Raw genomic sequence first — 27,741 nt, 5'->3', positions numbered from 1 at the left:
TCTTGGAAATCAATTGCAAAATAAAAAATTCAAGATGGAAAATCCCAAAAGTGGGATTTCTCCACTTTAAAACCAAGAAGCTCACACACACTCCACCATAGTCTTGAATCAGTTTTTCAAGCATGAGGTGCAATTCATGTAGCAATCTTTGCATGAAAGTCATGCAATAAATAAAGAAGATTGAAGTGGAAATCGGTCATGCATTTCAATGGATTAAGCTGAAAAATCTTCAAAGGTTGAAGAAGACTCTTTAGCTGATAAACCAGAACCTTTTCTTCTTTTTCCCTTAATCTAAGCTTATTTTGAGTCCCACAATTCAATCTAAGGTACCAAGAGGATAGTAAGGAAGGCCTTGAGGTGGTTCACAAGCTGAATTGGAGAAGATTTGCAGCTAAGATTCAAGAATCAAGTGTTTCTTCAAAGGTATGTCATGAAACCCTCTTATTAGTTTATGAGTATGCTTAATTTAATGCCAAAATTAATGAATTAGAATGCCTAACGATCCATTTTACTTCCACTGTGTGTTTTCTAATTCTAACACCATATTCCTTTGATAATAATAGTTCTCTTTGTAGGATATTGTGTGCAGATTGGGCTAAAAGCTAAAAAGATCGAAAAAGCACTTCAGGTGGATGTTTCTTTCTAGGAAACAATCTGGGGTTCTGGTTTAGTAAGAAGAAGAATTTTACATACGTGGAGTAACTCCTGATATAGTAGTAAAGGCAAGACGTGTAGGCGGATCAACTCATCAAGTTCCCATTAAAATAGAATCCACACAAGGAAAAGCACTTGCCATTTGTTGGTTATTAGGGGCATCTCGAAAACGTCCGGGTCAAAATATGGCTTTCAAATTAAGTACCTTAGTTACATTTATATATGAAAAATCACGATCTGGTGATATAACGCAAGCTCTTAGTTCAGTTCGGTAGAACGCGGGTCTCCCAAACCCGATGTCGTAGGTTCAAATCCTATAGTTCCTCTAACCATATTTTCTAAACGAACTAGAGCCAATCCGAATTGATTCTTAACTCTTGGGTTCAAGAGTTCCTATATAACTTAAGCGATACAATAAAAGCTTTTTTCTATTCTTTTAGTTAGGGAGATGCGGAAATAGTCCTTCAAGATCCATTACGTGTCCAAGGCCTTTTATAATATTTCTGTTATGAAAGACTACAAAATATTTATTTTTGTGATGGTTATCGGTTCGATTCCGATAGCCAACTTTTCTCTATTTATTTGATTGAACTAAAAGTAAACTTTTTGGTGGAATAGTGATGTTATGTATAATATCCTCACTCTTAATCCCCCTCTCCACGACGAAAGATGAATATGTTGCAGCTGGAAGCAATTGTACCCAATTACTATGGATGAAGCAGATGCTCAAAGAATATGATGTCCCACAAAATGCTATGACTTTATATTGTGAAAACATGAATGCTATAAACACCAAAATCTGGTCCAGCACAACAGAACAAAACATATGGACATCAGATATCACTTCATCCATGAACTAGAGGAGAATAAATAGATTTTCTTGGGGCATGTTCGAACTAACAATCAGATTGCTGATATCTTCACAAAGGTTCTTGACGTGAAATAGCTTGAAACTCTTTGAGCTGCCTTGAGTCTATGCACTATTAAGTTGTAGAAATTAATTTAGTCTAGTTTGTGGGCTATGAAAGATTTAAGGTCTCGATTAACAAAGCGAGACACCTGGCAAGAAATTATTGCAAGTTGCGGCGCATATTCGAGTAAGTTGGAAATTTATTACGGTTTGGCTTTTCATTGTAACTTTGTCGGTTTTTGGTAGGAAAAAGAAATTCTTAAATTTGTTAATTCCGTGATCTAGTCAACTTCTCCAGTGTTCGTGGTATATCTTTAGTGATTATTCCTCAAATTATAAGTATGCGAGGAGGAACTCATACTTTTGAACCAAAAATGGTCGACTACAAGGAAAAGGCTAAAAGAAAGAAGGAAGTAAATCCTACTAATGAAAATGTTTCGACAAGTGTTGTTGAAACTAATGTAATTGAAAACCTTAATGCTAAAACGATTGATCAAGATGATGTGGTTTCTTCTTCAGGGTACAAAGGAGAAAAGATCAGCTCACCCAGCCAGACTTAAAGGAAAGAAGAAGAAGAGGGAGACCTCCTTTCATCTTACTATGGAGGATCCCATTGGTCCTGATACTGTGTTTATGCTTCTTTCTTTTCGTATAATTTTCAAAATCCTATAGGTAAAGAAACTTTTCGTGTTACTTCTATGATTGGTACAGTAACTGTAAAGAAACTTTTCTTGTTACTTCTATGGTTGGTACAGTAACTGTTGATGACATGCATGCTGTGAATGAGGAATAAACTCTAAATGATGAAAATAGAATTAAAGAGTCTAGGGTTTCTAATAATACTAACTCTTCAAAAGAAAATTCTGCTGAAAAAAGTCCTAATGTAATGAATGTCGAGTCAAATGTTGATGAGCTTATTCAAAATTTTGTTACTTTTGAGAACGATGCTTTAAATGTATTGTCAAATGTTATTACATATGAGGTGCTAAATGAATCTGAATGTGTTGAGAAAGTGAGTGGTCATCAAAGTTCAGGAAGTCCTAATGAGAAGACTAATTCCAGTAAGTGAAGTATTGAATCGAAATCTGGAGATATTGTGTCAAATAAGACTGAGGAGAGTGAAAACATTTCTGATAAGGATGAAACAAATAAGAGTTTTTCCAGCACTTCTGATGGTTCTTTTAAGGATGATATTCCTATTAGTCAGTTGAAATGAAAGGGCAAGCAAAAACATATGTATGAGGTTGTTGTTACCTCAAATCCAAGCCCTCAAGATGTTAAGGTTTCTGACAATGAATGGCTGGATGAAGAAGAAAATGAAGATGATTGTCAAGGTGTGCTTTATGAAGAAATTCAAAAACTGCGAATGAGAGAAGAGTAAAGAAGAAAGATATAGCTACAGTACACTTAGATGGCATTTCTTTCCACTCAAAGGATAATGCCAAAATATGGAAGTTTGTAGTGAATAGGAGGATAGCTGATGAACAAGATCTCTCGAAACAATCTCAAGGTTGTCTTGAAATTATGGAACTCCTTATGAAAGTAGATATTATTCATTTAATGTTGAATCGGGGGACTTACTATCATCAGTTAGTTCGTGAATTTTATTTGAATCTCTCTCATCAGTTTGGGGTTGAAGGCAACCCTAATTTTTGAAATGTTCATATGAGAGGGCACTGTTTTTGTGTTTTTTTTTCTTCAACTTCTCTCATTTACAAGTTTCTAGATAGACAAGTTTTAGAAAATGTCATAGAACAGAGGCCTTCTATGTCAGGTATTGTCTTTGAACTCACATGGGGTGTCAAACATGCCTGACCTAAGAAGGGACAATTGCCTTGTTCTGATCTCAATGTGAAATATGTGTTGTTTCACAAGATAGGAATTGAGAATTGGTGCCCATCCTCCCATAAATCTGGGCTCTCTACTACATTGCCAAGTCTTCTGTTCCAAATTGGCATAGGGGCACAGTTCAACTATGGAGTATTCAAAACAAACATCATATTGGTTCTCAAGCCACCAAAGTTCCTTTGTGCTTTCCAAGGCTTATTTGTGGTATTCTTTTGGCTTAGAAACCTAACCTTCTGCTTGACTAAAATGCTCTTGGACCTTTTCCCTTTGCCTTGTCTTTTAGTTATCGTTTATATCAAAGAAAACATGTACCTGATTTGGATCACACTGCAATGCCTTCCTCTGAAAGTGGTTCCACTAGAGAATTTCTCCAGTCTCATTGTGGGAAAAAGATGATGCATGTGATGGCTAATCAGTCAAAAGATCTTGGTGTTTTGATTCGTAATCTTTTTGCTCGAAAAATTGAGGTGGATGACTTATTGAACCTTCTCCATGGTTCTCTAGATGGTCTTGATTAGGGTGGAAGCTCTGGTGCATAGGATGAAGATATGGTTGATTGATGTGTCTGCTTATTTGCTTCTTCGTTCCTTTTTGGTGTTTCGATTTTTTTTAAGCATTTCCAAAGGGGAGAAGTGGTTGTTTTGTGTTGGTGTTGGTATTTAATTGTTGTAGTTGTTAGTTGGTTTTTTGTCTTTATTCTTTTGGACTATGTTGGTTTTGTTCTGATTGGTTCTATTTTTCTTGGTGTTGTTTTAAAATTGTTTTTCAGATTGTTATGTACTGCTTCAATGACACTATGTGCCCGATTTCATTATGATTTTTTTTTCGTGTTTATCTTTGCTTAAAAAGTATTGCCAAATGGTGAGTTTGTTAGATACTATAAAGTTGGGAATATTTGTTTTTAAGTTTACATATATTATTAGAGATGTCATTTCATTGGTAGTTTATGACAAAGGAATGTTCTACGGAATTGTTGATCTTGTAGAATACTTTCCTTGTTGGTTGTTTCTTTATGCAGTATTATTTGCCGATCTCTTTTTCTTTTTCAATGTGTGACTGTTATGGAAGTTAAGGTTGTTCATATATGTTTCCGTTGTGCATATTTAAAGGAAATTTAGTCCTCCAAATTTTGTTAGTCGTTCTGTCTTCCTTAGAGAAACATTGTGTTAAAATACTATTATTGTATCGATCGTGTTTGTAAGAAGGAGAGGGTTGCATCACTTGGAGATATACTCTGATCTACTTACTACTTATGTGTCCTGATTCATCTAAGAAGGGATTCTCAAAGCTAAAAGGGAGCCTAATGAAGGAAATCTGACATGAAGATTTCTATGAGCAGTGGAATGATCGTCCAAATTTTATTCATATTTGAACATATACAATTACAGTCAAGAAACGGAAACTTACAGATCATGCACAATACGAAATTACAGTATGCTTTACAATGAGATCAAGGGATAAAAAATGCATACCTTTGAAGACTCATGCTTCAAACTCCCTCGATCACGGACGCTCATTCAATTTCCAAGATAGCAACACATGAACGTCCGAACACTACGACCACAACACTGCACGATCAACAGCAACCACAAACTCAATGATCTCTAAGACCACAAACCCAATGAAGGGCCTCCAAAACCTCGAACTCAGTTGAGTTGAGTGAGGACACCACCACAATGGCTACCTTGGTATTCTCGGTGTGAGAATCTAGAAGTATGGGCTCTGTGTAGACTTATTTAGAGGAAGAGACTGGAGGAATAACAATCGTGTAGACGATTGAGCAAGTGGGAGATGAAAAGAGTCTATCGTATTGACGAATGCTCAATCATTTAGAAGAAGGCAAGCTATCGTATATCAAAAGCCTCACGATCGTTTAGCTACGACCAACTGAGTGAACTATCACATAGTGTCACTCCATGATCATTTAGTCTATCTTTCAACTATCGTTTAGTGAAAATAAATCTCACCTGACAGTGATCCGCAAGTCTTTTCGAGAATGGCAACTCTAGCAAATCTACTAAATTTAGGAAAACATTTTTCCTTTTTATCTCATGGTTATCATGAAACCACCAATTACCTCCCACTTAATTGGTTATTATAGAAAAAGATATAATTATTCAATAATTAATATTATTATAAATATATATGATAACCAACTTATCATATTATATTTATAACCTATAGTTTTATTATTTCATCTCATGAAACATATAAACCATAACTCATTTTCTATTTTATGGTACTTAATGTAAATCACGTTTACATTAATCCTCTACTTGATGTATCTCATACATCACACCGATCATATCATATATAATCGAATTTCCTCTAGTCAATTTGAACATTTCAAATCAACACCAAGAACTTATTCTCAACTTGAGTCCATTGAACTACCAAGGGGACCTTATGGACTTGTAGCTTGAAACTCCAACGATACGTGAATAACTGACTAAACTCTTTAGTCACGGGATCCACCATCCGTTAATTGCCAAACATTCCACTAAAGACCGACAACTGCACTCTTCTTACTACAGATATATTTGTGTTCATATCAACCAATCAACAGTGCAATAACCCTTCATAGATCGCTTGTAAGTACAACTGGGCCAATAACTATTATGCCCCTGTAGTTACATCTAACTTCTTAAGTACCACTGATCCCTCTAATGAACATAAATCATAGTCTTACTATAACTAAGTCCTCTCTTCCGCATTTTGAGTTGAGAATCTGGCCACTCTCACCCACACTAATCAAATGACCGCTTTCAAAGACAAAAGTTCCCAAAACACTTAGGATTGAGGTCATGTCACCTATGGTCATTTAGGTGAGATGTAAGTCTCAAGTATCAACGACGTTATATAAAGATACTAGTCATCTCGTGGTCCGGTCTTATACAAACTCTTTATATAGGACACCCCGCTCGCATGTCTCCACATGAATGATCAAGATCTACCATCTGTAGTAGTTCACAACATTTGTAAACCTCTACAAAGCAGGCCGTATCCGTACTGTCACAAGGATTAGGTATCCCTTCTTAATCCTTATACTACAGACATTTTTAGGTTATCACTTAAGGCATGATCCACTTGTATATCTCATATACATACTTACGTTTAAATACAATAACTATGAAGCTTTTTTTATTGGATATGAGTAAATGCCAAATAAAATAACTCTTATTTTATTCATAACAATGTGTACAGTTTACAAACTACGAAACTCCGAGAGAATTAGGACACCAATCCCAATATTTAAGCCATTCGAGTAAAGGAGACTTTGCTTTTAGAAGGAAAGATACAATTCAAGTGAGAAAGAGGCTCACGACTTGAGGGGAGCTCGAGTCTTATAGAGAGGGAATCTTTGTCTTAGGGGGAGCCTAAGACATTCTTCATTGGTACTACTACTTATGGGGAGCCTACATTTTCGTGAGAGGGAGTCTCAAACCTAGGGGGAGCCTAGGTGTACGGTTGAGTGATAGAGCTATTCGAGAGTCATTGTAATTGTGTTATCATTACAAATATTAGTGAAGTTATCTTTCTTGGGCACAATACCCCTCAGATGTTGGTAGTTTACACTAAATTGGGTTACCAATCTCCTGTGTTCACTTATCTCTTGATTATTCTAGTAGTTGCTATGTGGAATGCTACAACATTGTAGGTAACATAGTTATTACGCAGTAGACAACTTCGTTCTTATTTTCACATTTGTTATCTACATTTTACCAATGGTTTAAAAAACGTAGCCAAAATTAAAAACTAAAAAATGTAGCTTTTAGATATCGTTTGGTATCATTTGGCTTTTTGTTTTTGTTTTTGAAAAGTTAAGCCTATATTGTCCACATTTCTTATAATGATTTTCATCTTTTTTAAGTACAATGGTTGAATTCTTAGTCAAATTAAAAAAAAAAAAATGAAAGCTAATTTTTTTAGTTCTCAAAATTTAGCTTGGTTTTTTAAGCTATTGGTGAAAAGTAGACAACAAGAGAAGAAATTTGGAGGTAGAAGTAGTGTCATATGCTTAATTTTCAAAAACAAAAACAAAAAACAAAATGGTTACGAAATGGGGCCTTAAAAACTTATTTTTGTTTTTGGAATTTGCTAAGAATTCAACCATTATACTTAAGAAGGATGCAAATCATTGTAAGAAATAGAAGAAAATAAATTTGATTTTAAAAAAACGCTAGAAACAAAAAATGAAATGATTTCCAAACGGAGCCTTAATTTTTCATTTAAAAGATAATGGTAATTATCTTCATTTGGTCAATCATGCTATCAAGCGCTAAGGGTTTCGTTTCTCATGCTAAATCTTTCTAGCATTACAAGCGGAGGCGGATTTAATATGGACCCAAGGGAGGCTTAAGCCCCCTTCAACTCTATGCACTCTCTCTATATATATAACTACCATAGTATTAAAATTACTAACTAGTCTAATGGTAAATTTTTTTCTAGTTCTCTCTAGACCCAGGTTCACTGATTAGAAGTGAGCAAAAAGTATGCTTCCACATTACTATGCTGTCTTCTACCTTCGCTATAAATTGAGTATTTCTAGCATCAATTGAGTTGTTAGAAATGTGCTAAATTCTTTAATGAGTCACAATAATTTGTTCATGTAAAGACATTGTTTGAATTTTGGAGCGACCCAAATCCACAGACGAGGTACTATTCCTATGAGTCAGGGTTGATTAATTAAAATATCTTGCCTGATATACCATTACTCAATGGTTAATCATGTGTTGGAATTATTCATTGTTTCAATTTAGCAACGTTATCATAATGTTAAGCTTTTTAAGTTCCACATGTTTCTTGGCATTATGATTATACTCTTTATATTTATACATCATTTTGACCTTGTTAACGCAGCTTTTCACTCAATATTTTTAATGAGCAACATTTCCTCACCTTGCTATGATTTTTCTTCAAGTTATAAAAAATAATGCATAAGATAAGATGAAAAGATGTGCGCCACCAATCAATGAGTTTTTCTGATTTTCATGTTTTTCTTTCAATTAAAATTTATATTTAGAGAATTTAGTTACTTTTAATACATGGTTTTTATACAATCCCAAATCAAGGTTTATGTTAAACTATTATTTATGAAATGACATTTTCATAAAGATTTTAATATATTATAAGTAAACATGTATTTGTATTCTTAAATTGCTTGAGACAAATCGTTTAAATTAAATGATAAAATAAAGGATCGAAGATTCAAACCTCTTAGTCGAGAACATATACTTAATTTGATTGACAAACAAAACACCGAATGGAGAGATTGGACATTTTTCCTACCTATCTTCCCTCTCCAAAAACATTTTCCATCTATGTAAAAGATTTTCATTAAGAAAAACCTTGTGGGGTAAAACTTTCCCATATGCAATCTTAAAATAATAAATTAGTATTAACCTATCCATCTATTTATATATTATCAGCTATAATGTATAAAATTTTAATCTAGTCTACAATACATTTACATAAGTTGCAACATAAAATGAAGAATCCAATCCTTTTATCTAGTGGGTCCTTTGTTTATGTGAAATTTTTTGACACCCCTAATATGTTACCTCAAGGTGACTTTTTTCTTAAAAAAAGGAAGAAAAAGATAGTTACCATTGGGGGAAAAAAAATATACAATTTTGTGGTCCTTGGGCAGAAAATACGAAAAAAAAATAAAAAAATTGGGGGTATGAATCGTTAATTAAAACACCACTATTTTTTCTTTTGTTAAATTATAAATTTCGTGTTTGAATTTTTTCTCCTTTGTCTGTATATGTTTCTAAATTTTGAAAAGTATCTAATACCTTTTTAAATCTTAAATTTTGTATTTTATAAGTTCTTTGATCTTTAAAAAAACATCTAATAGATTGAGATATTTGATATTTTTTAAATTAACAAATCTACTACACATAAAATTAAATTTTGTATCGACATGAATTAAACATTTGTGTTGTTCAATAATAATAATTAAAAAAAAATTATTAGATATAAAACTGAACTTACGAGACACTTTTAGAAAATCAAGAATTTATTAGACACAAAATTAAAAGTTTAATAGCTTTATTAGACACTTCTAAAATTTATGAGCTTGTTTAACACAAATTTAAAAGTTCATATGGCTATGATTGTATAGATTGGCCAATTGGTTGAAATTTTATATCCCAAACCCTACCCTTTATAAAGTTAATTCAAATATCATTTCGACTCCTATACTCTGAAGTTTGTTCAACTTTAGTTGTTGTATTTTAAATTATCTAATTTTAGTCACTGTAGTTTCGATAAATCTTAAATTTAGTCGACATTGCTAGTTTATTAATTATTGATATTTTAAAAAGAAATGGTTTGTTATACATTAACATATTTAGTATAATTTCTTAAAACATACTACTTTTCTTGCATTGAACTAATTTCGGTAAATTTTAAAATTAAATTTTGAAGAATAAATTTAGGATGGAATGAAAGTATGAAGACAAAAATGGAACATTTTAACATTTTTTACCTTAGGGAAAAAAAAGATGAAAGAAATAGTGAGTGAGAGTGATGTATGCAAATTGGATGAAAGAAAAGATAGGGTGTTGGTTGATTTTCCACAAATAGGGAAAAAAGAAGAAAAGAGAACAAAATGAATCTATCATTAGTGGGAAAGAAGAAACCTAGCTGGATTTGGACCCTTTGGTTCGTGGATCGGTCGGGTCGGGTCGGGTCGGTTCAGTGGGACCATCTGCTCAGGTGTACTGTACCTATCCACATCCATCACTAGTTCTGTTGACCTTTGACCTTTCTCAAAATTCCCGTTCCGTTTTTTCACTTCTTCCTCGGTTCCGTTCCGTACTAGCCACTATCTTTATCCCTCCATTCTGTGTACAGCTAAGCTCTGACAATGAAATGGCACTTTCTGTAATTATCTTCAAACTCTAAGGGTATTTTTATATTCTCTTTCTTCCCCCACACCCTTAAAATAGTCGAAAGGACAGCGATGACGGACATAATAATACACCCTCTCCCCTTCTGACACACCCACGTCCATCATGGCGCGTGCTCTCGTTTCCCTCCTTCTTTCTCAATTATACCCATTACTCCCCACGCGCCCCCTCATCGCGCGTGTAGTTCTCTACTTAATCTATTAAAGCCTAAATATATAATATACTGTACCACCCTCCTTATTCTTTTACCCAAATTCTCAATTTTGTATCAACCTCAATATAGTTATATAGTCATAGTATTACATTTTGGATAAAAGTTTAGTGTTTAGATTCACTTTCATATGTTATTAAATCAAAATTATAAAAGAAAATTCTTGATTTTCTTCTAAATTAATCAATTTGAACCTAACTCAATTGATTAAAAAAATATATTATTTAATAAAATAACATAAATTCAAATCTTCATCATACATATGTTATTAAATTCTGAAAAATATGTTAGAAAAAAATTGATAAATTACTATTTTATTGACATATTTAGACATGTAAACATGTACTACTTCAATACACTACTTTACATGGCTCATAAAAACTCAAGGAGTTTGTTAGCAAAATTTCAACCTATTGATTGAAAATATTATATATATTTTTTTCAAAGTGATAAGTCTATATCCATGCTTTGCTCATTAATGTATATCTATGTCAATAATATTATAGTTTAATGACACCATTACCTTTATCTTAACAAAATCATTTTTTTAGGTTAAAATATCATTTTGATTTCTATACTTTAAAGTTTGTTTAATTTTAATCCATATATTTTCAGTTGTTCGATTTAGTTCATACACTTTAAATTAATCTTAAACTTAATTTGCAATGCTATTTTATTATTGATTTTTAATTTTTTTTTTTATTATCTATTAGCATTTTTACTATAAAATTTAAAAACGAATTACATATTATATCTCTTTGCATGAAAATTATTATTACTATCTAACCAATTTCTATATAAATTAACTTGAAAAATTTTCACATATAGAAAAAATGTCAAATTATTTACAGAAATAGCAAAAAAATATTGATAGATACTGATAGTCTATCACTAATAGACTTCTATCAGTTTCTATCACTGATAGATACTTATAGACTTTTACCAGTGTCTATACTTCTATTAGTTTCTATATAGACATTGATAGACATCTATTAGACTCTATCAATCTCTATCAAAGAAGATTAAATTTTTACTATTTCGTGTAAATAATTTCACTTATTTTTTTTCTATATTTTAGAATCTCCCAATTAATTTTGAGGGACTAAATTTAAAATTTTTTAAAGTACATATTACTAAAATTGGAGAATTAAAAATATAGAGATCAAAATTAAATATAAGGACGAAAATGGTAGTTTTTTTTAAGTGGAAAAAACTGATTGAGAAATTTGAATTAAAATAAATTATAAAAAGAATGAAGAGTAAAATGATATAATTAAGGCAAAAGAAATAAGAAAAAAGAGGAAAAAGAAAAAATGGTGGGCTCTCTTGTCTGAATATAATTTTCACGTCCGTATTACAAGAGGGTCTTTCTTGCCTCCCCCTTCTCGATTCTTTCTTTCCACTTTAACAAATAAATAAAATAAAAATAGTTTAATTTAATTAAAATTTTCCATTTTAATTATTTTTTGGTATGTAAACTTTTGCTTTCCCTTCCCTCCTTCCCTTAGCCATCTCTCATTTCACTTTCTTCCTTTTGTTTTCATCTGTGACCTAATTCTCTATCTCTCTTCTTCTTCTTCTTCTTCTTCTTCATCTTCTTCTTTCTCATCCTATTCCTCATTCCATCTCTCTTGATCTAACCCTTTCAAACACGAAATCTTGACACAAATTTAGGAAATAGTTTGTGGGATTTAAGAATCTGATCTTGCAAAGATTTCTGTTTTTTGTTTTTTTTTGGGTTTCTTTTTAAATTTTGAAGATCATGACTCCTTCTAATTTGGCAAGTCAATTTGGTGATACCACTTATACTAAGGTATTTGTTGGTGGGTTGGCTTGGGAAACTCACAAAGACACTATGAAGAAATACTTTGAACAATTTGGTGATATCTTGGAGGCTGTTGTTATTACTGACAAGGCCACTGGTCGATCCAAAGGCTATGGATTTGTACTCTTCTTTCTTTCCTTCTTATTTCTTTTTCTTTTATTTCCCCTTCTTTCTCGTAACTAAGGGTTTTCCTTTTTTTTCTTTTTTCTTTTTTCTTTTTACAGGTCACGTTTCGAGAACCCGATGCCGCCATGAGAGCTTGCGTTGATGCCGCTCCGGTCATCGATGGCCGACGAGCCAATTGCAATCTTGCTTCTCTTGGTGTTCAAAGATCCAAACCTTCCACGCCTAAACACGGTATATTCTACTACACTTAGATCTACCCATTATTTCATTTGGTAACCATTTGATTCTTATTTTTCTTTTCTTTTCTTTCATAGTAAACAACTCTAAATATTTGCAAATATAGCACAACATACAAAAAAAAAATTACGAATATAAAAAAATTTAGATCCAACTCTGAGAATCAATCACTTATAGACTAGACCATATTCCTATAAGCTATCACTGATAAATTTTACTATATCTATAATTTATTAAAAATGTTGTTATACGCTAAATTATTAGTCTTAATTATTATTAACCTAAGTGGATAACAACTAAAAAATGAAATGATTTGATGTTTGGAATTGTGAAACATAAGTTATAAGAATATATATGTAAGTATGGTTGATTTGTTTTTGATGTGTTTAAAATTTGTGTTTTAAAGAGAAAAAGAAATGGGAATTGACAGGAGGAGGAGGAGGAGGAGGAGTAGGAGGAAGAAATTTTAGGGTATTGAGCTCAAATTTCCAGACTGGTTTTGGAGGGAATGTTGGATCAGCTTTTCATTCACCAACAACTTTCCCTCATTATGCTATCCACCAAGGGATCCCTTACAATCTCTATGGGTAATTTTTCTTTTCTTTTCTTTTCTTTTTTTTTTTTTTTTTTTTTTAAAAAAAAAGAAAAATTCTCTATTTAATAATTTTATACTTTTGTTTATTTTTTCTCTCTCTACAACGTGACTTGCCAACTCATTTCTTCACTTTACTTTATGACTAACAATAAAGTCTTTTTTTTTTCCCTTCTTAATCACTCTAAATTATTTCATATTGTTTCCTCTTTAAGTTACTACTCATTTTATTTTCATCTTATTTATGCATTCAATTTACTGCATGCATGCCATTGCATGTATCTATCTACATTCATTAATTGGGTAGTTCAAAATTTTACTTCTTTTTAAATAAAGAAAATTGATAAATATAACAAATTTTCATTATCTATCAAAATCGATCACATTTTGTTGTAGTTGAAAGTATTTTAAGTAGTTTTATTATTTAAAATAATTATCCTAAAAATTTCTTGTTAATTAATTTATTATTCTTGGTGTTTTTTTTAGGTACTCTTCCTATTCGCCCGACTACACTTACCCCACGGTTTGTACAAACTTATCCTTTTATCTTTAAATTAAAAAATAAAATGGAATAGTTATTGGGAAGAAATAAATAAATAAATAATAGTAATAATAAAAGGGTTTTGTTGAAGAAAGATAGTAAAAAAAAATGGGTCACTTTTGAATATAAAAAAATAAATCAAAATATTTACAAAATATAGCAAAAATTTAAAACTATCAATGATCCATGTTGTTAGACACTGATAAATTTCTATCAGTGTCTATCAACGTCTATCATTCATAGTTCTGAAATTTTACTATATTCTATAAATATTTTCAGTAATTTTACCATTTAAAATAATTTTCCTACCCAAATTGTAATATTGGTTTGGGAGTGGAGAATGCTATAATTGGAAGTGAATTGAAATGAAGAATGTGTACATAATTTGTGGTCAAACTGTTGAAAAAGTGAAAGTTAGAGAGAACCAATCTGATGTTCCTTCTCTTGTCGTTTTATCCGACAGTTTTTGTTTCTTCATTTAATATTCTGTAACAGTAAATCACTTTAGTTACATTTTTTTTTTTTTTTTATTTTATTTTATGGGTCATTGTTACAGTTTTCGTTTTACACGTTCTTTCATGCACATAACCATGAAACTGCCTTCTCCAAGCCCACCATTTCAAATAGAAGAGAAAAATATTTTACATTTATTTTCCCACTAATCTTTGCGTATTTTATTAAATTATTTAATCATAATTTATAACTTGTTTTTAAAAATTTTTTTAGATGTGAATAGTAAAAAATGATGCACAAAAATAGGTAATATTCGAAATGCATTCAAGTATTTCATAATATATATATATATATATTTACCTTGTTTACTTTGTATTGAAATGAGATGCATGTGATTAGGCTGGACGTAATCATTAACTTGTATTGACTTTTATATATATATATATATATTTCTTTGTGATTGCATGGAGTTTGATATAATCTAGACACCACTTATTATTTATTTGAAATTTTGGAGACGTTTGGGGCAAAAATTATTTTAAGAGTATAATAACCACTTAAATATCATTTCAAAACCCTCAATTAACTACATTCAATATTATTTCAGAACCCTCATTTGCTACAACATTTACTATTTGGTACAGTTTTTACTATATTACATGTATCAATTTTTTATTCTTTGCTACAATTTTTATTATTTACTTCTCAAACTAAAATAGTTTACACCTTAAACACATACTATTATGATATAAACGAAAATAATCTACATTCTAAGTACAAAACATTATAACCTAACTATAATAAATTAGGACTATAACAACTAATTCTTTATCCCAAATGTCTCCTTTATATTTTAGTAAAAAAACACACATTAAACGGCTGAATTTTTATTCATGAATATGAAATATTATCAATTATCATGGACATAAGCTTAAAAAAAATGTGAATGAAAATGGGAAGGGTTTATTATTATTTATGTTTTGGGTTTTTCTGGATTAAATTTTCAGAGCTATTACAATGTGTACGGCGGGGCAACTGCACAGTACCCAATGTACGGTACGGGTCCCGGCGGCATATTGAGCGGAGCGGCGGCAGCAGCAGCGGCATTCTACCCTTATTTCCAATTCGGGGAAGGCAGCGGTGGCGGTGGTTCAGGGCAGCACGGGTATGGGGTTCAGTACCCTCACCATCTGTTTCAGTACTCGACGGCGATTAATTCAAGTGCTGCAACAACTTTCTCTCAGCATTATGCTGCTCCTCCTATGTCTCTGCCTCCCACGCCCCCCACCTTGCCATCAGGTTTGTTTACCCGTTTGATAATTATTTGTTTCTATGTATCAACATTTTCGATTGAAAAATAAAAAAAATAAGTAAACATATAAAAATGAATAGAGTTTATTCTTCAAAAACAGAAAATATAAAATAAAGATTTTAGCAAGATTACCATTTTGTTTGCACTCTCTCAATTTCTTTACTTTTTTTTTTTTTTTAATTCTCAAAACTTAACATGCAATTCAGATATCAAAAAATTGATTTTACACTTAGGGTTAATTCTAATTGCTTGGAAGAATGATTAGAAAAAGAATTAGGATACATTTTAAGAAATTAGAAAATAAATGTTAATAGGCTAAGGCTTTCATAAATTTCTAAAAATAACTGACTAAACTTTTCTTTTTCCCTCAACTCGTTAAGTATTATGTCGTATCATCTAACTATTGGTTGTATTTATACATCCAATAACTCAAGAAATCATCTAATAAGTAAATATATTGAGTTTTTTTTTTTTTTTTTTTTTTTTTTTTTTTTTTTTTTTAAATTTAAGTTGGGAAAAATGTGAAAGAAAGACATACTAATATCTTTGACAGTGTTTTTTGCTATTCCACAGGCGTGACCATGGCTCTTCCTGCACCAATCCCACATCGCTAGAGACAACAAATCTCATCATCTTCAAAATTCCTTCAAATTTGTCCCCTCACTCATCACTTAAATTCAACTCAGCCTTCGCCCTAACCATGGTTAAGTCAATCTCTTTCTCTCTAACTCATGCCTTTACAGGCCAATCCGAGCCCTCCATAGGGGCTTCCTCAATCCAACCATACCAAATCTCACCCCTCCAAAATTGGAGCAAAAATCATGCATTTCTATTTTTTTTTTATTAATCATATTAATTAGGGTTTAGAGAAAAAGAAGGGTGAAAGTGGTTCCTTTTATCAAGAGAACCAAAACCCACTTTGTGAAAAAAAAAAAAAAAAAAAAAACCAATTTAGGTCATCAAGGGAATTGGCCTTTAAGTTGGTGAAATTTGCACATAACTTTTGTTTTTTAATCTTCAAAGCCTAGGAAAGACTTTAAGGATATAACAAAAATGAAAAACATTTTTCCCAAAAAAAAAAAAAATCATTGTATATTTTATTCTAAATACCACACCCTCCTTTTTCTCAATTCCATCACTTTGAAAAAATTGGACTGAAAAAAGGGTAATATTTTTCTAATCATCATTGTAATTAAATTTCAATTAGGGAGTAATTAGATGGAGAACTTTTCAAGAAATTGGTGGGGGCAAGGGCTGCCCCTACCTTTGTCTTAAAATAGTAGTAGTTTTTTCAAAGATTAGGACCAATCACCAATCTTTAAATTTTTCCTCTTTAGTTTAGTGGAATTTTTTTTTTTTTACCCAATTAATTTAGTTGACATATTATTTCCCTTTGGTTTGGGGAATAATACTAAATCTCTTTGATTAATTAACCCTTAGCACATTAGTTATTTCTTGTAATTAAAATTTTCACCAACAATCGTGGTTGAACTTATGGGAGTTTACAACCATGTTTATTTTTGGTAAACCAAAGCACAAATATTGCTTTTTGGTTTAACTTTTTTTTTTTTTTGGTGCATTTAGGTTTCATAATTAGAAATTAATTAGGGATTAGGGTTTAAGCATGTCATGATTTTGAGATTCCATTAATGGATATTGGAAGTCTCAAAATAAGCATTTTGCATGTTAGCCCTTGGGAGATATTTGGGTTCCCTTTGGCTTCTTCTTTCACACTAACCCTACCAACCAACCAACCAACCAACCATGGTTAGGACTTAGGTCAACTTCATTTCTCTCTTTCTTCACCATGTTGCCTTTTCATAATTTCTTCACTATTCCCATTTTACCCTCTTTCATGTCATCCCCAATCATCTTCCTTTGGCTGTCTTCTTCTTCTTCTTCTCTTCTTCATGTGTCTGTGTGTTCAAGTTAGCACTTTCTCTTCATGGAGTAGGTGGGACCTTGGAAACACTTTTTCTTTTTTTTTTTTTTTTATTAATTATGTCTGTAAAAGAAGAGCCTTTTTCCTTTTTTTTTTTTTTTTTTCTTAATGTCTTTTCATGGTTTGTAATGTAATTAGATGCTTTAATTACTATCCTTTCTTTTATGTCAGGACTTCTACTAAGATTCAGTTCTTCATCAGCTGCTCCTTTGCAGCTGCTTGAAGAATAACCTATGTACCTCAATATTAATTGCTTCTTTCTTTCTGCTCTCTCTATTCTCTTCTTTTTATTGAACTGATGAGTTGGTCTTTTTGAGCATTATTTAGAATGACTTTTTCAAGTACTTGAAAGCATTTTCGAGCATTTAAAAATATGTTTTTAACACTTGAAAAGTATTTAAAATATTTCTAGACTCTTAAATTTGAAACACTTTAGGTCTAGTTGGTTAATTATTTGGTTTTTCGTTTTTCTTTTTTAAAGATCAAACGTATTTCTTCTCTCAATTTTTTTATAATGGTTTGCATCTTTTCTTTAATTAGATGAGTTGAATTCTTAGCCAAGTTTCAAATTTTAAATTTCAAAAACAAAGTTTTAAAAACCATTTTTTTAGTATTTTCAAAATTTGGCTTGTTTTTTTGAAAATAATGGTAAAAAAAACATATCAAAGCAAAAAAATTTGAGGTAAAAGAGGTTTATAGGCTTAATTTTCAAAAGTCAAATAGTTACTAAATGAGACTTTAGTAATTTTGTGCTTTTAATGTATAGCAAGAATTTGGATTTGGAGTATGATGAGGGTGCTATGGATGTGTCAATCGGTGCAGATCCCTCCTTTCCCGAGTATCTTGTTAAAAAAAAAATATGTATAACAAGAATTTAGTCATGAAAAATGTTTTTAAGATTTAATAAGCTGTTCCTTAAGTGTGTGTTGTTGATGCTAAATTTTGGCTACGGGAGAACGCACTTGACTTTCACGTCACATCAATAGTTAATTTGTTTGAAGGGGAGAAGAACGTGAACTGCAAAAGAGAAAACTTGTACATCAGTGTGGTGCTTGCCACATACACCTTGATGCTTAAGTCAGATAGTGAAAGAGTGTGAAAGCATAGCTCATATCAAGTTATAATGATGTATTTATAGAGAAAGTTGACCTAGGGTGTTCTCTAGGGTTTTCAAGTCGCCTTAGGATAATTTGATAACTGACCAAAACAAGGGGTGGCCGAAGCCGAGCATCTTACTTAGGCCATATTTTGGGCCTAAAATGTTACTTTGGGTTGGGCCATGCGTAAAACATGTCTCTCGTTAGGCATTTGGCAATGGTCGACCTGACCTTGACTGAGATCAAGCGTCTTTTTAGACTATATCTTGGGCCTAAAATGCTACTTTAGGTTGGTACGTGTAAAATATGCCTCATTAGGAATTTGTCAAGGGTCAGCCTCGGTCTTGCTCAAGGCCAAGGTCCAAGCCTACCCATTTTTCTAGGACCATTTTGGTTTTTAAGTTGACACTTTTGGCCCGTATCATGTTTCTTCTTGACTTTTTCATTTCTAAATGTCAATTATACCTTTCGATCCAAAATCACTCATAACGACATGTGTAAATCAATTAATTGATTAGAGAGAATTAAGAAACATTTTGGGATAAGAAATGAAGTTGTTTAGTCATGGAGTCTACCGTCAACGAGTTAATAAGTCGTGAAATTGATGGTTTTAAGTTGTGGGCCACAAACTCCTTCCAACTCTTGTAGTTCAAGCCAAACATGCCCTCAAGTGTTTGTAGACTGATAGGTTATTAAAATTGGTGTCTTATTCTAATGATTTTTTTTTTTTTTAATGGAATTCAATTCATGTCGATTCTGTGTGAAGTTGATGATCCAGCAACTGCCATTTGGGTGTGGTTGTAATTAATTTTGAGCAGTTTCCTTCCTGAGTCCTTTCATTTGGAACCTCACAGTCTGGAAATAGCGAGGCAATAATGATGCTATTTTCGAATAAAAGGGAAAACAAAAGGATCAAATTGAATCTGAACCATTGAATTATATGATTCTTTTGTTTTAGAAGCACTTATTGATTCAGAAAGCAGATCCTGTGAGCTGTGTGACTTGTATTGTGACCCACTGTTTTCCTCTCTCCTTTTTGACTTTTGAGTTAAGAGGCCCACTTTAAAGATAAAAGGAGAAAAAGTAACACTCTCAGTCTCTTCTTCTCACACCATTAACTCTCTCTCCCTTATCTGTTTCCCCCATGGGTTTTCCAACCATTTCTCCCACTCTAATATTTTAAGTAAAAGTGAAATTGCTTTGGAAAATAATGTAGATAAGTGCATGTCTGTATAAATAGTATTTCTCTAGTCTCTGTTCATTGTCTCACACTTTGAGCTCTCTATAGCTTCCTCTTGTATATATATTTTTAGTAATGTATCGTGATAGGACCCACATAATATATAAACAATCCACTAGGATCATCTCCAAGACAATCAACCAAACAATGATGGACAGCAATAAACCATAAAATTTTATAAGACTAAAAACAAATAACACACAAATTATCTGTGGAAAACCCCTTCAATGTGAATAGTAAAAACCACGAGACTTGTAAACAGTCCACCCTTATCAACTTCTCTTGTTATAATAAAATTGAGGGAAAAAGAACACAAATCAATCATACAAAGATTCACAACCCACAAATACTTTCATACATAAGAGATCAACACTTGAGAAATAAAATAATAAAAAATATTACCCAATTTTATAGATTATATACAACAACCACTACAAGAATTTTCATATTTTCCCACGCAAATAAACGTTGGGCAAAGTATTAAAAACGTCGGGATAGGTTATGCCGATGCATTTTTCTGCATCGGCATAATCGTCGTCATTCCATGTCGGGAGAAGTTCTTCCCGACGAAAACGATTTTCATCGGCATAAATACCATTTTTGGAAACACAATTGCTTACGTCGGCATATATTTTTTCCCAACAAAATACAATTTGCGTCGAGAAAAGCACAGTCCTAAACAACAAAAAATCAATTCAATATGTAGATTTCTGCCCACGTTTATTTGCGTCGGCATAAGTTGTTTATAATTTTATATATTTTTTTGTAGCACTTAAATAACCAACTTTTTATTTCCTTAATACCTAATTATGCACAAACAAAAATTAATCTTCAAACAAATCAATTGAGAATAAATATAACAAAAGTAAGCTTATATATTTAAAAATAAGACTAATATTCAATACACAAGCTATAAAATTTTACGAACAAAAGCTATATATACAATTATATTTGTGCTTTTCCAACTTCTTACAAATCCCCTATACAAAAAAAAAAGTTTAATCTTCCCTAAGCCAAAATACCCTAAGCCAAAATAAGTGAGATACTAAACCAAACTAAGTAATCATCTCACAAAATCTACTTGCAATCTAAATAAAATGATCTTTAAGAATTTAACAAACAACCTGAAATAGGAAAAACAAAATGTTTCAAATGGTTATGAGGAATGATCCCTCTCTCAAGCTACAAACATGTTGTCAATGTTCATAATTAAAACATGAACACCACAAACAAAAATTTTACTATCTAAAAACTGATTAAAATGATTATAATTAAGACGTAAACCCTTTCCTCACATTACGAGCATGTCGTAAATTCACTTAAACAAATATATAAACGCCCTTTAAACCTCCACAACTATCAGATCCCTATAAATAAGCCAAGAGCTTGTTCCTTTAAAGTCCACATTTAGGCTTCAAGATAATCTAAAACACAATTACAACATATACATCCTTCCTCCACTCTCAAGCTACGAACGTGTCCTAGTTTCACCTGAACGCCATTTAAACTACAAAGTAGCAATGAATGCATCGAAAGCGTCGAAGTGAATCCCTCCCCTCTAAATCCACCTAAATTTCTTTCAAGGCTAAACCCGTCATTCAATAGTCCTAAAAGCATATAACTCAACTCTCGGATCCCTAAAAATAAATCCAAGTACCAAGTTCCTTTAAAGTGCAAAAATAGTTACAATATATACATCCCCCTCCCCAAGCTACAAAGGTGTTCTAGTTCCACCTAATGCCATTTAAACCACAATCAACAAGTACACTAAAACACACATATTTAAAGTGGCTACCATAACTGTAGGATAGCCACAAAAAAAAGAAAAAAAACAAATGAAGTTCCTAAATCCACTACAACACTCGTATTTGAAGTGGCTACCATAACTGCAGGATCGCCACACAACAACCAAATTAAGTTTCTAGATCCACTAACCAAGAACTGAAAGTTGTCACAACGTACCTAGTTGTTCGAAGGTCCATCCCCTTACTTTTATTGCGTACCTAACTGTCTTGTGATTTCACTCAATTGATCTTGAAAACCCGAAACTACTGACTTCAACATGGCATTTTCCTCCTTTAAGCTTGTCACCTCCGCCTCAAGCTTTTCATACTTATTCCCAATATCTTTCTCAATTTATGAGGAAGATGTAAATAAATTGGGTTTTGGGTTCCATCCAAGACCTTTAGTGTGGCCTGATTGTTTTCCCAAAACCCGTTCACAAATAATTTCCTCCGTTGTTGGTTCAACTCCATCTTGTGATGACTTTCTAATCTCGTCTTGCATTGCCAACTATATTTATAATAGTTTTTTAGGTTATATATTATATATAAGGATTAATATAAAATTACGCATATATGATACAATATAACTTACTTATGCTTCTTTGGCGGCTTCGCTTATCCACCCATCCTTCTCTGAGAAGTGACTTTTGTAAAACAATTCTACTTGGCCTACTTTTTCACCCTTCTCGATCGTCTGTAATTTAATAAACAAATTTATTCTTTACATTCAACGGAAAATGAACAAAACAATAATGAATTTACATCATACCATACCAATTCATTTTACACTTGAAGAAGGAATTTCGACCCACAATAATGGTTGAAACTGAGACATTCTCTGCTCTTCTTGTTCTAGTAACATATCAAATGATTTGTTACTCCAATTATTGAGAACCTTAATATGCATCAAACTCACTAAGAAGTTCAATGAGGAAAATTTTGTACCACTAGGGTATAACGGGTTACGTTCTTCATCCATCAACTCCTAGAAAATGTTTGAAGTATCCTTTTGTTCAATGTTCTCAGGCATTTCATCTCAAGTCTTCTTCATCTTCATCATATGCCCTTTCTCTCATTGGTCCTTGCAAATCATTTAAAATATTGAACAACTCATCATTATTATTGTGTGCAGTAGTGTTACGAAATTGACTATTAAAAAACACAAAAAGGGAACGTAAATATAGAGAAGATCGACACATAGATATACGTGGTTCACTAACGATGTGTTAGCTACGTCCATGAGCAGAGGGAGAACAATATTATTAGGGAGAATGCTTTCAGAAAATTACATCAAACGATGCCTCTAGGGTTAGAAAGTTTATATAGGGCACTACTCTAAATTATAGACAAAACCCAAGTCATTCTTGAGTAATAAAAAATTATAGACAAAAAATACCTACTGCCTCCAATAGATTCAACTTTGGAAGGTCCCAACAGTCTGAATGAATATAATCAAGTGTCCCTTTTGTACGATGAACACCTCTTGGAAACTTGTTGCGATGAAGCTTCCCAAATACACAATGTTCACAGAATTCAAAATCCTACACCTTGTGCCCACAAAGAAGATCCCTTTTTGGCAAAATTTGCATCCCTTTTTCACTCATATGAACAAGTCTCATATTCCATAACTTAGTCATATCATCCTTGTGAACGACCGATAATGCAACAACAACATAACCTGTTATCGTGGAACCTAATAGAAAATACAGTGTTCCACGCTTTATGCCTTTCAGAACTACCTCAGAACCTTTATAGACATACATTGCTCCACCTTTACCTTTAAAACTATAACCCTTGCTATCGACTACACTAAAGGATATCAAACTCTTCTTCATTAGTGGAACATGCCTAACCTTTTTTAAATTGTAGAAGGCACCATTATGTGTTCGTATCTTGACTGAGCCGATTCCAACTATCTTGCACACAGCACCATTAGCCATGCTAACATTCCTTCCATCTATTTGTTGATAGGTTGAGAACCACTCTCTATTTGGAAATATATGATAAGATTCCCCATAATCAAGAACCGACATATCATCAGAATGTGAATGTTCATTCACAACTAAAGCTAGATCTCCTTCACAATCGATCTCGACTTTTTCAGAATCAATCTCAACTTGTGCAACAGAGGCGGATGCTTCCCTTTTGTCACTCTTTTCCTTCTTTTCTTGATTCCTTTTTATCTTAGGACATTCGGTTTTTCAATGCCCTTTTTCTTTACAGTAGTGACAAATATCATCTGACCTAGAACCCTTTGACTTCGAAGACTTTTTATTCTGGTTCGACTTCTGCTTACTTGAATTCCTATGTCCCTTGCTCCTTGTAGCAGCTAACCCAGATGCCTGACTTTCTGTAACTGAACTTCCTACATTCTGACTGTCTTCTCTCATAAGCAACGTGGACTTTGTATCTTCTAAGGTCAGAGTTTCTTTCCCTCCAATATGCGAGCCAACGAAAGTCTCATACGGCGGGGGCAAAGATGTCAACAAAATTAGAGCAGCATCCTCATCATCAACCTTAGCCTCTACGTTATGCAGATCTAATAAAATTTTATTTAATTGATCAAGATGGTCTCGTGGAGACATACCTTTTTGCATACGTAGATGATACAGACATTTCTTCAGAAATAACTTCTTGGTTAAAGATTTCTTCATGTAAAGACTTTCCAACTTCAACCAAAGACCAGCGGCAGTTTCTTCATTTGCGACCTTGATGATGTTGTCATCAGCCAAACATAGCATCATCGTCGAAAGAGCCTTCTCCTCAAGAGTCTGCCACTCTTCATCATCCACGGCAGCTTTCTTTGACTTACCCGTCAGCGGCACCCACAACCCTTGCTGCTTTAGCAGGGATCGCATCTTGATCTGCCATAAACCAAAACTGTTCCTCCTGGTAAACCAAAACTGCTACTTTAGCGCGACCCCCGTACTTGGTTGTTCGAAGCACCAATAAACGAATTCAAGGCATTCCAACAAGTAGGTTCTTCCCTTAATCCATCATCCGCTAAAGGGGCTAAATGAGTCCCGACTCTTTGAAATTGAGTTAAATTTACCAATTCTCAATGATAAATCCATTGCCTATATAAAGGAGATATTCCATTAGCAAATAAATGTCGTTCTACTCCATCTAATGTCTGAGACATTGAATTCTATGAGGGGGGTCAACAGTGTTGGGGTTAATGCCCTAAATCTCCTAGGGTCCTGTAGTTTGTAAACACTTGTATGGACAAACATTCTGTGATTTATAATATATGATATTTTATTCACATTGTCTATGAAATATTTGATGGACCCACACCAGGGCACGCTGCTCCTAGACCTCGGCTCGCTGACCGGGTAGCGAGACCATCGTACTTGGTTGTTCGAAGCGCCAACAAACAAATTCAAGCCATTCCAACAAATCTCCACTTTGACTTGAATTCTCTCCCAGATAACAGATATACCAAATGCAACATAAATCAATATTGCCAGACGTACCTAGACTTCTCCCTCATGCCTCAAAGTGTCCTACAAAGGGGACCACTAACAATTCAAAACATTCAACAAGTCCAAACAATGTTGGAACTTGCCTTGTGGGACCGGTTTGATGAACATATCAACAGGGTTATCAACAGTACCAATTTCTCTCTACTCACCTCTTAAGAAGTGATATCTTACATCTATGTGCTTAGTTTTCTCATGATGAACTTGATCCTTGGTTAGGCATATTGCACTCAAACTATCACAATATACAATAGCTTGGTCATGATGCAAACTAAGATCACCAACTTGATCCTTGGCTAGGGTCCTGTAGTTTGTAAACACTTGTATGAACAAACATTCAGTGATTTATAATATATGATATTTTATTCACATTGTCTATGAAATATTTTATATTTTAGTTGCATTAACCACAAACCAATAAACTAAGATCCATGGTTATCGTTATAACTTAAACATGTATGTGGCGACATAAGGGTGGATCGTGCGTTAAGTGATAACCTAAATGGTCTGTAGTATATGGATAACACTGGGTACCTTATCCTGGTGACACTACGAGTATGGTCTACTTTGTAGGTGTTACAAATGTTGTAAAATGCTACAAATGATCTGATCCTAATCATTCATGTATTAGACATGCGAGCGGGGATATTCTATATAAAGGAGTTTGTATAAGACTGATCCATAAAATGCTTAGTCTCATTATATAACGTCGTTTGTAATTGAGACTTTCATTTCACTAGGATGACCATAGGTAACATGACCTTAATCCAGAGTGAGTTGCGAACTCCTGCCTATGAGAGCAGTCCTTTGATTTGTATGGGTGAGAGTGGCCAGATCGCCGACTCAACAAACCTACCATTTTGGGGATTCATCTGATTGGGGAGCTGGGAACTCAGTTACACAAGATGAAATTCACTCCTTCCCCGAAGTAGGGGTAAATAGATAAATTGCTCCCTTAAAGACTGATTCCGGGTCTTGAATAATATTGCGCTACACCCTATCTTTCCCCAAGAAGGGTTTAGTCATAGTGAGACTATGATCTATCGTTCACTAGAGGGATTAGTAGTACTTAAGAAGTTAGATGTAACTACAGGGGCAAAACAGTAAATTGACCGAACTGTACTTACGAGCGATTTGTGAAGGGTCATCGTCTATTGATTGGTTATACCCAATGGATACAAAAATATATCTGTAGTGCGAAGAGTGCAACTGTTAGTCTTTAATGGAGTGCCCGATAGTTAACAGATAGTGGATAATGTGATTAAAGAGTTAATCAGTTATTCACGTACTGTTGGAGCTTCAAGCTACAAGTCCATAAGATCTCCTTGGTAGCTCAATGGATTTAAGTTGAGAATCCGTTTTTGGGATTAATTTGAAATGTTCGTATGAATTAGAGAAAATTTGATTATATATGATATAATTAAGTTAATTCAATTATACATGATATAATTGATATAATGTATTTAATACATTATTGTTTGATTGGAGGAACTAATATTTGAATATGATTCAAGTATATTTTCTATGAATAAGATTCATAGTTATTGAATTTAATATAAATATGATTTATATTAAATTCCACAAAATAAAGAAAAAGAACTATGGTTTATATATTGTATATGATGCAATATTAAAACAATAGGTTATAAATATAATATGATAAGTTAGTTATCAAATTCATATTTATTTATATTTATTAATTTGATGATTAAATTCTTTTTCTCAATAACCACCTTTTGTGGGTAGTTTATTTAGTTTTATGACAAATTTGGGATAAAATGAAATTTGAGTTCAAAATCTCAGATAATTAATGTGATACGAAATCGAGTAAAAGAGTCTTACTATACGATCACTTGAGAGCCTAAATGATCGAGTAGGAAGTCTATGCGATAGACTAGTTTTTTTCTACAAGATAGTATTGTTTCTTGTACGATCATCTTCCTCATAAACTCCAATCTTTCCCTCAAACCAAAATAAGCCAAAGCCCAACACTCCTGGATTCTCAAACCGAGAATACCAAGGTAATCTAGTGGTAGTGTCTGGTTAGTTCGAGGATCGAGTTGCCACTTGTTCGAGGAGTTTGTGATTTGTTCACTGCGTTCGTGAACAAATTTGATCGAGGGATTTACTTAAATAAGTGTTCTTCAAAGGTATAATCTCCCTTTGTTTTTATTTTAGAAGCATGTTGTAATTTAAGTTTAATGCATAATCTGTTATGTATGACTATATATGTATGCATTCATTCACAATGGGGTTTGGACGATCCGCTTTTGTTCAAAGGTTCTCTGTAATTAGAGTTCCTTCAATTGGTATCAGAGCCAAGTTGTGTTCTGAGTTCCAAATTTCATTGTTGTATTGAATTTCATTTACTGCTCTAGTGGGGTTTTAAGTTTCTATAATGCGTTTAAGTGTTAAATTTTTGTGGATATTGTTGATGGATAATTTCGGGATAATTATATATGTTTATGCTTTAATTTACTTTTACAAAAGTTAATTGTAAGGAACTCTACGTTTTTGGGCATAAACACTTGCAATCGAGTCTACATTCATTTATATTTTTGAGTTGTTCA

General features: G+C 32.8%; 1 protein-coding gene across 4 annotated transcripts; it reads left to right on the top strand.

Moving 5' to 3' along the window:
• The first annotated feature begins 11,858 nt into the window (after positions 1 to 11,858).
• On the top strand, positions 11,859 to 17,838 carry LOC120079746 (RNA-binding (RRM/RBD/RNP motifs) family protein). Of its 4 annotated transcripts, none has more exons than XM_039034110.2 (6): positions 11,859 to 12,485; positions 12,590 to 12,722; positions 13,135 to 13,315; positions 13,807 to 13,843; positions 15,322 to 15,613; positions 16,180 to 17,838. In XM_039034110.2, the coding sequence occupies exons 1-6, from the start codon at positions 12,303 to 12,305 to the stop codon at positions 16,203 to 16,205; spliced, it is 852 nt and encodes a 283-aa protein (XP_038890038.2). In that variant the 5' UTR covers positions 11,859 to 12,302; the 3' UTR covers positions 16,206 to 17,838. The 4 variants fall into 4 exon arrangements, with proteins under 4 accessions (XP_038890038.2, XP_038890039.2, XP_038890037.2 ...); XM_039034111.2 differs by having other exon boundaries at positions 11,979 to 12,485; positions 13,159 to 13,315; positions 16,200 to 17,838; XM_039034109.2 differs by having other exon boundaries at positions 11,983 to 12,485; positions 16,200 to 17,838.
• The last annotated feature ends 9,903 nt before the right edge of the window (positions 17,839 to 27,741 follow it).

This window comes from Benincasa hispida, chromosome 6, assembly GCF_027475165.1.
Source record: "Benincasa hispida cultivar pf3 chromosome 6, pf3_genome.v1.1, whole genome shotgun sequence".
Classification (NCBI taxonomy): Eukaryota; Viridiplantae; Streptophyta; class Magnoliopsida; order Cucurbitales; family Cucurbitaceae; genus Benincasa; species Benincasa hispida.
Note: the sequence above shows the minus strand (reverse complement) of the source record. Positions and strands in the feature narration are given on the sequence as shown.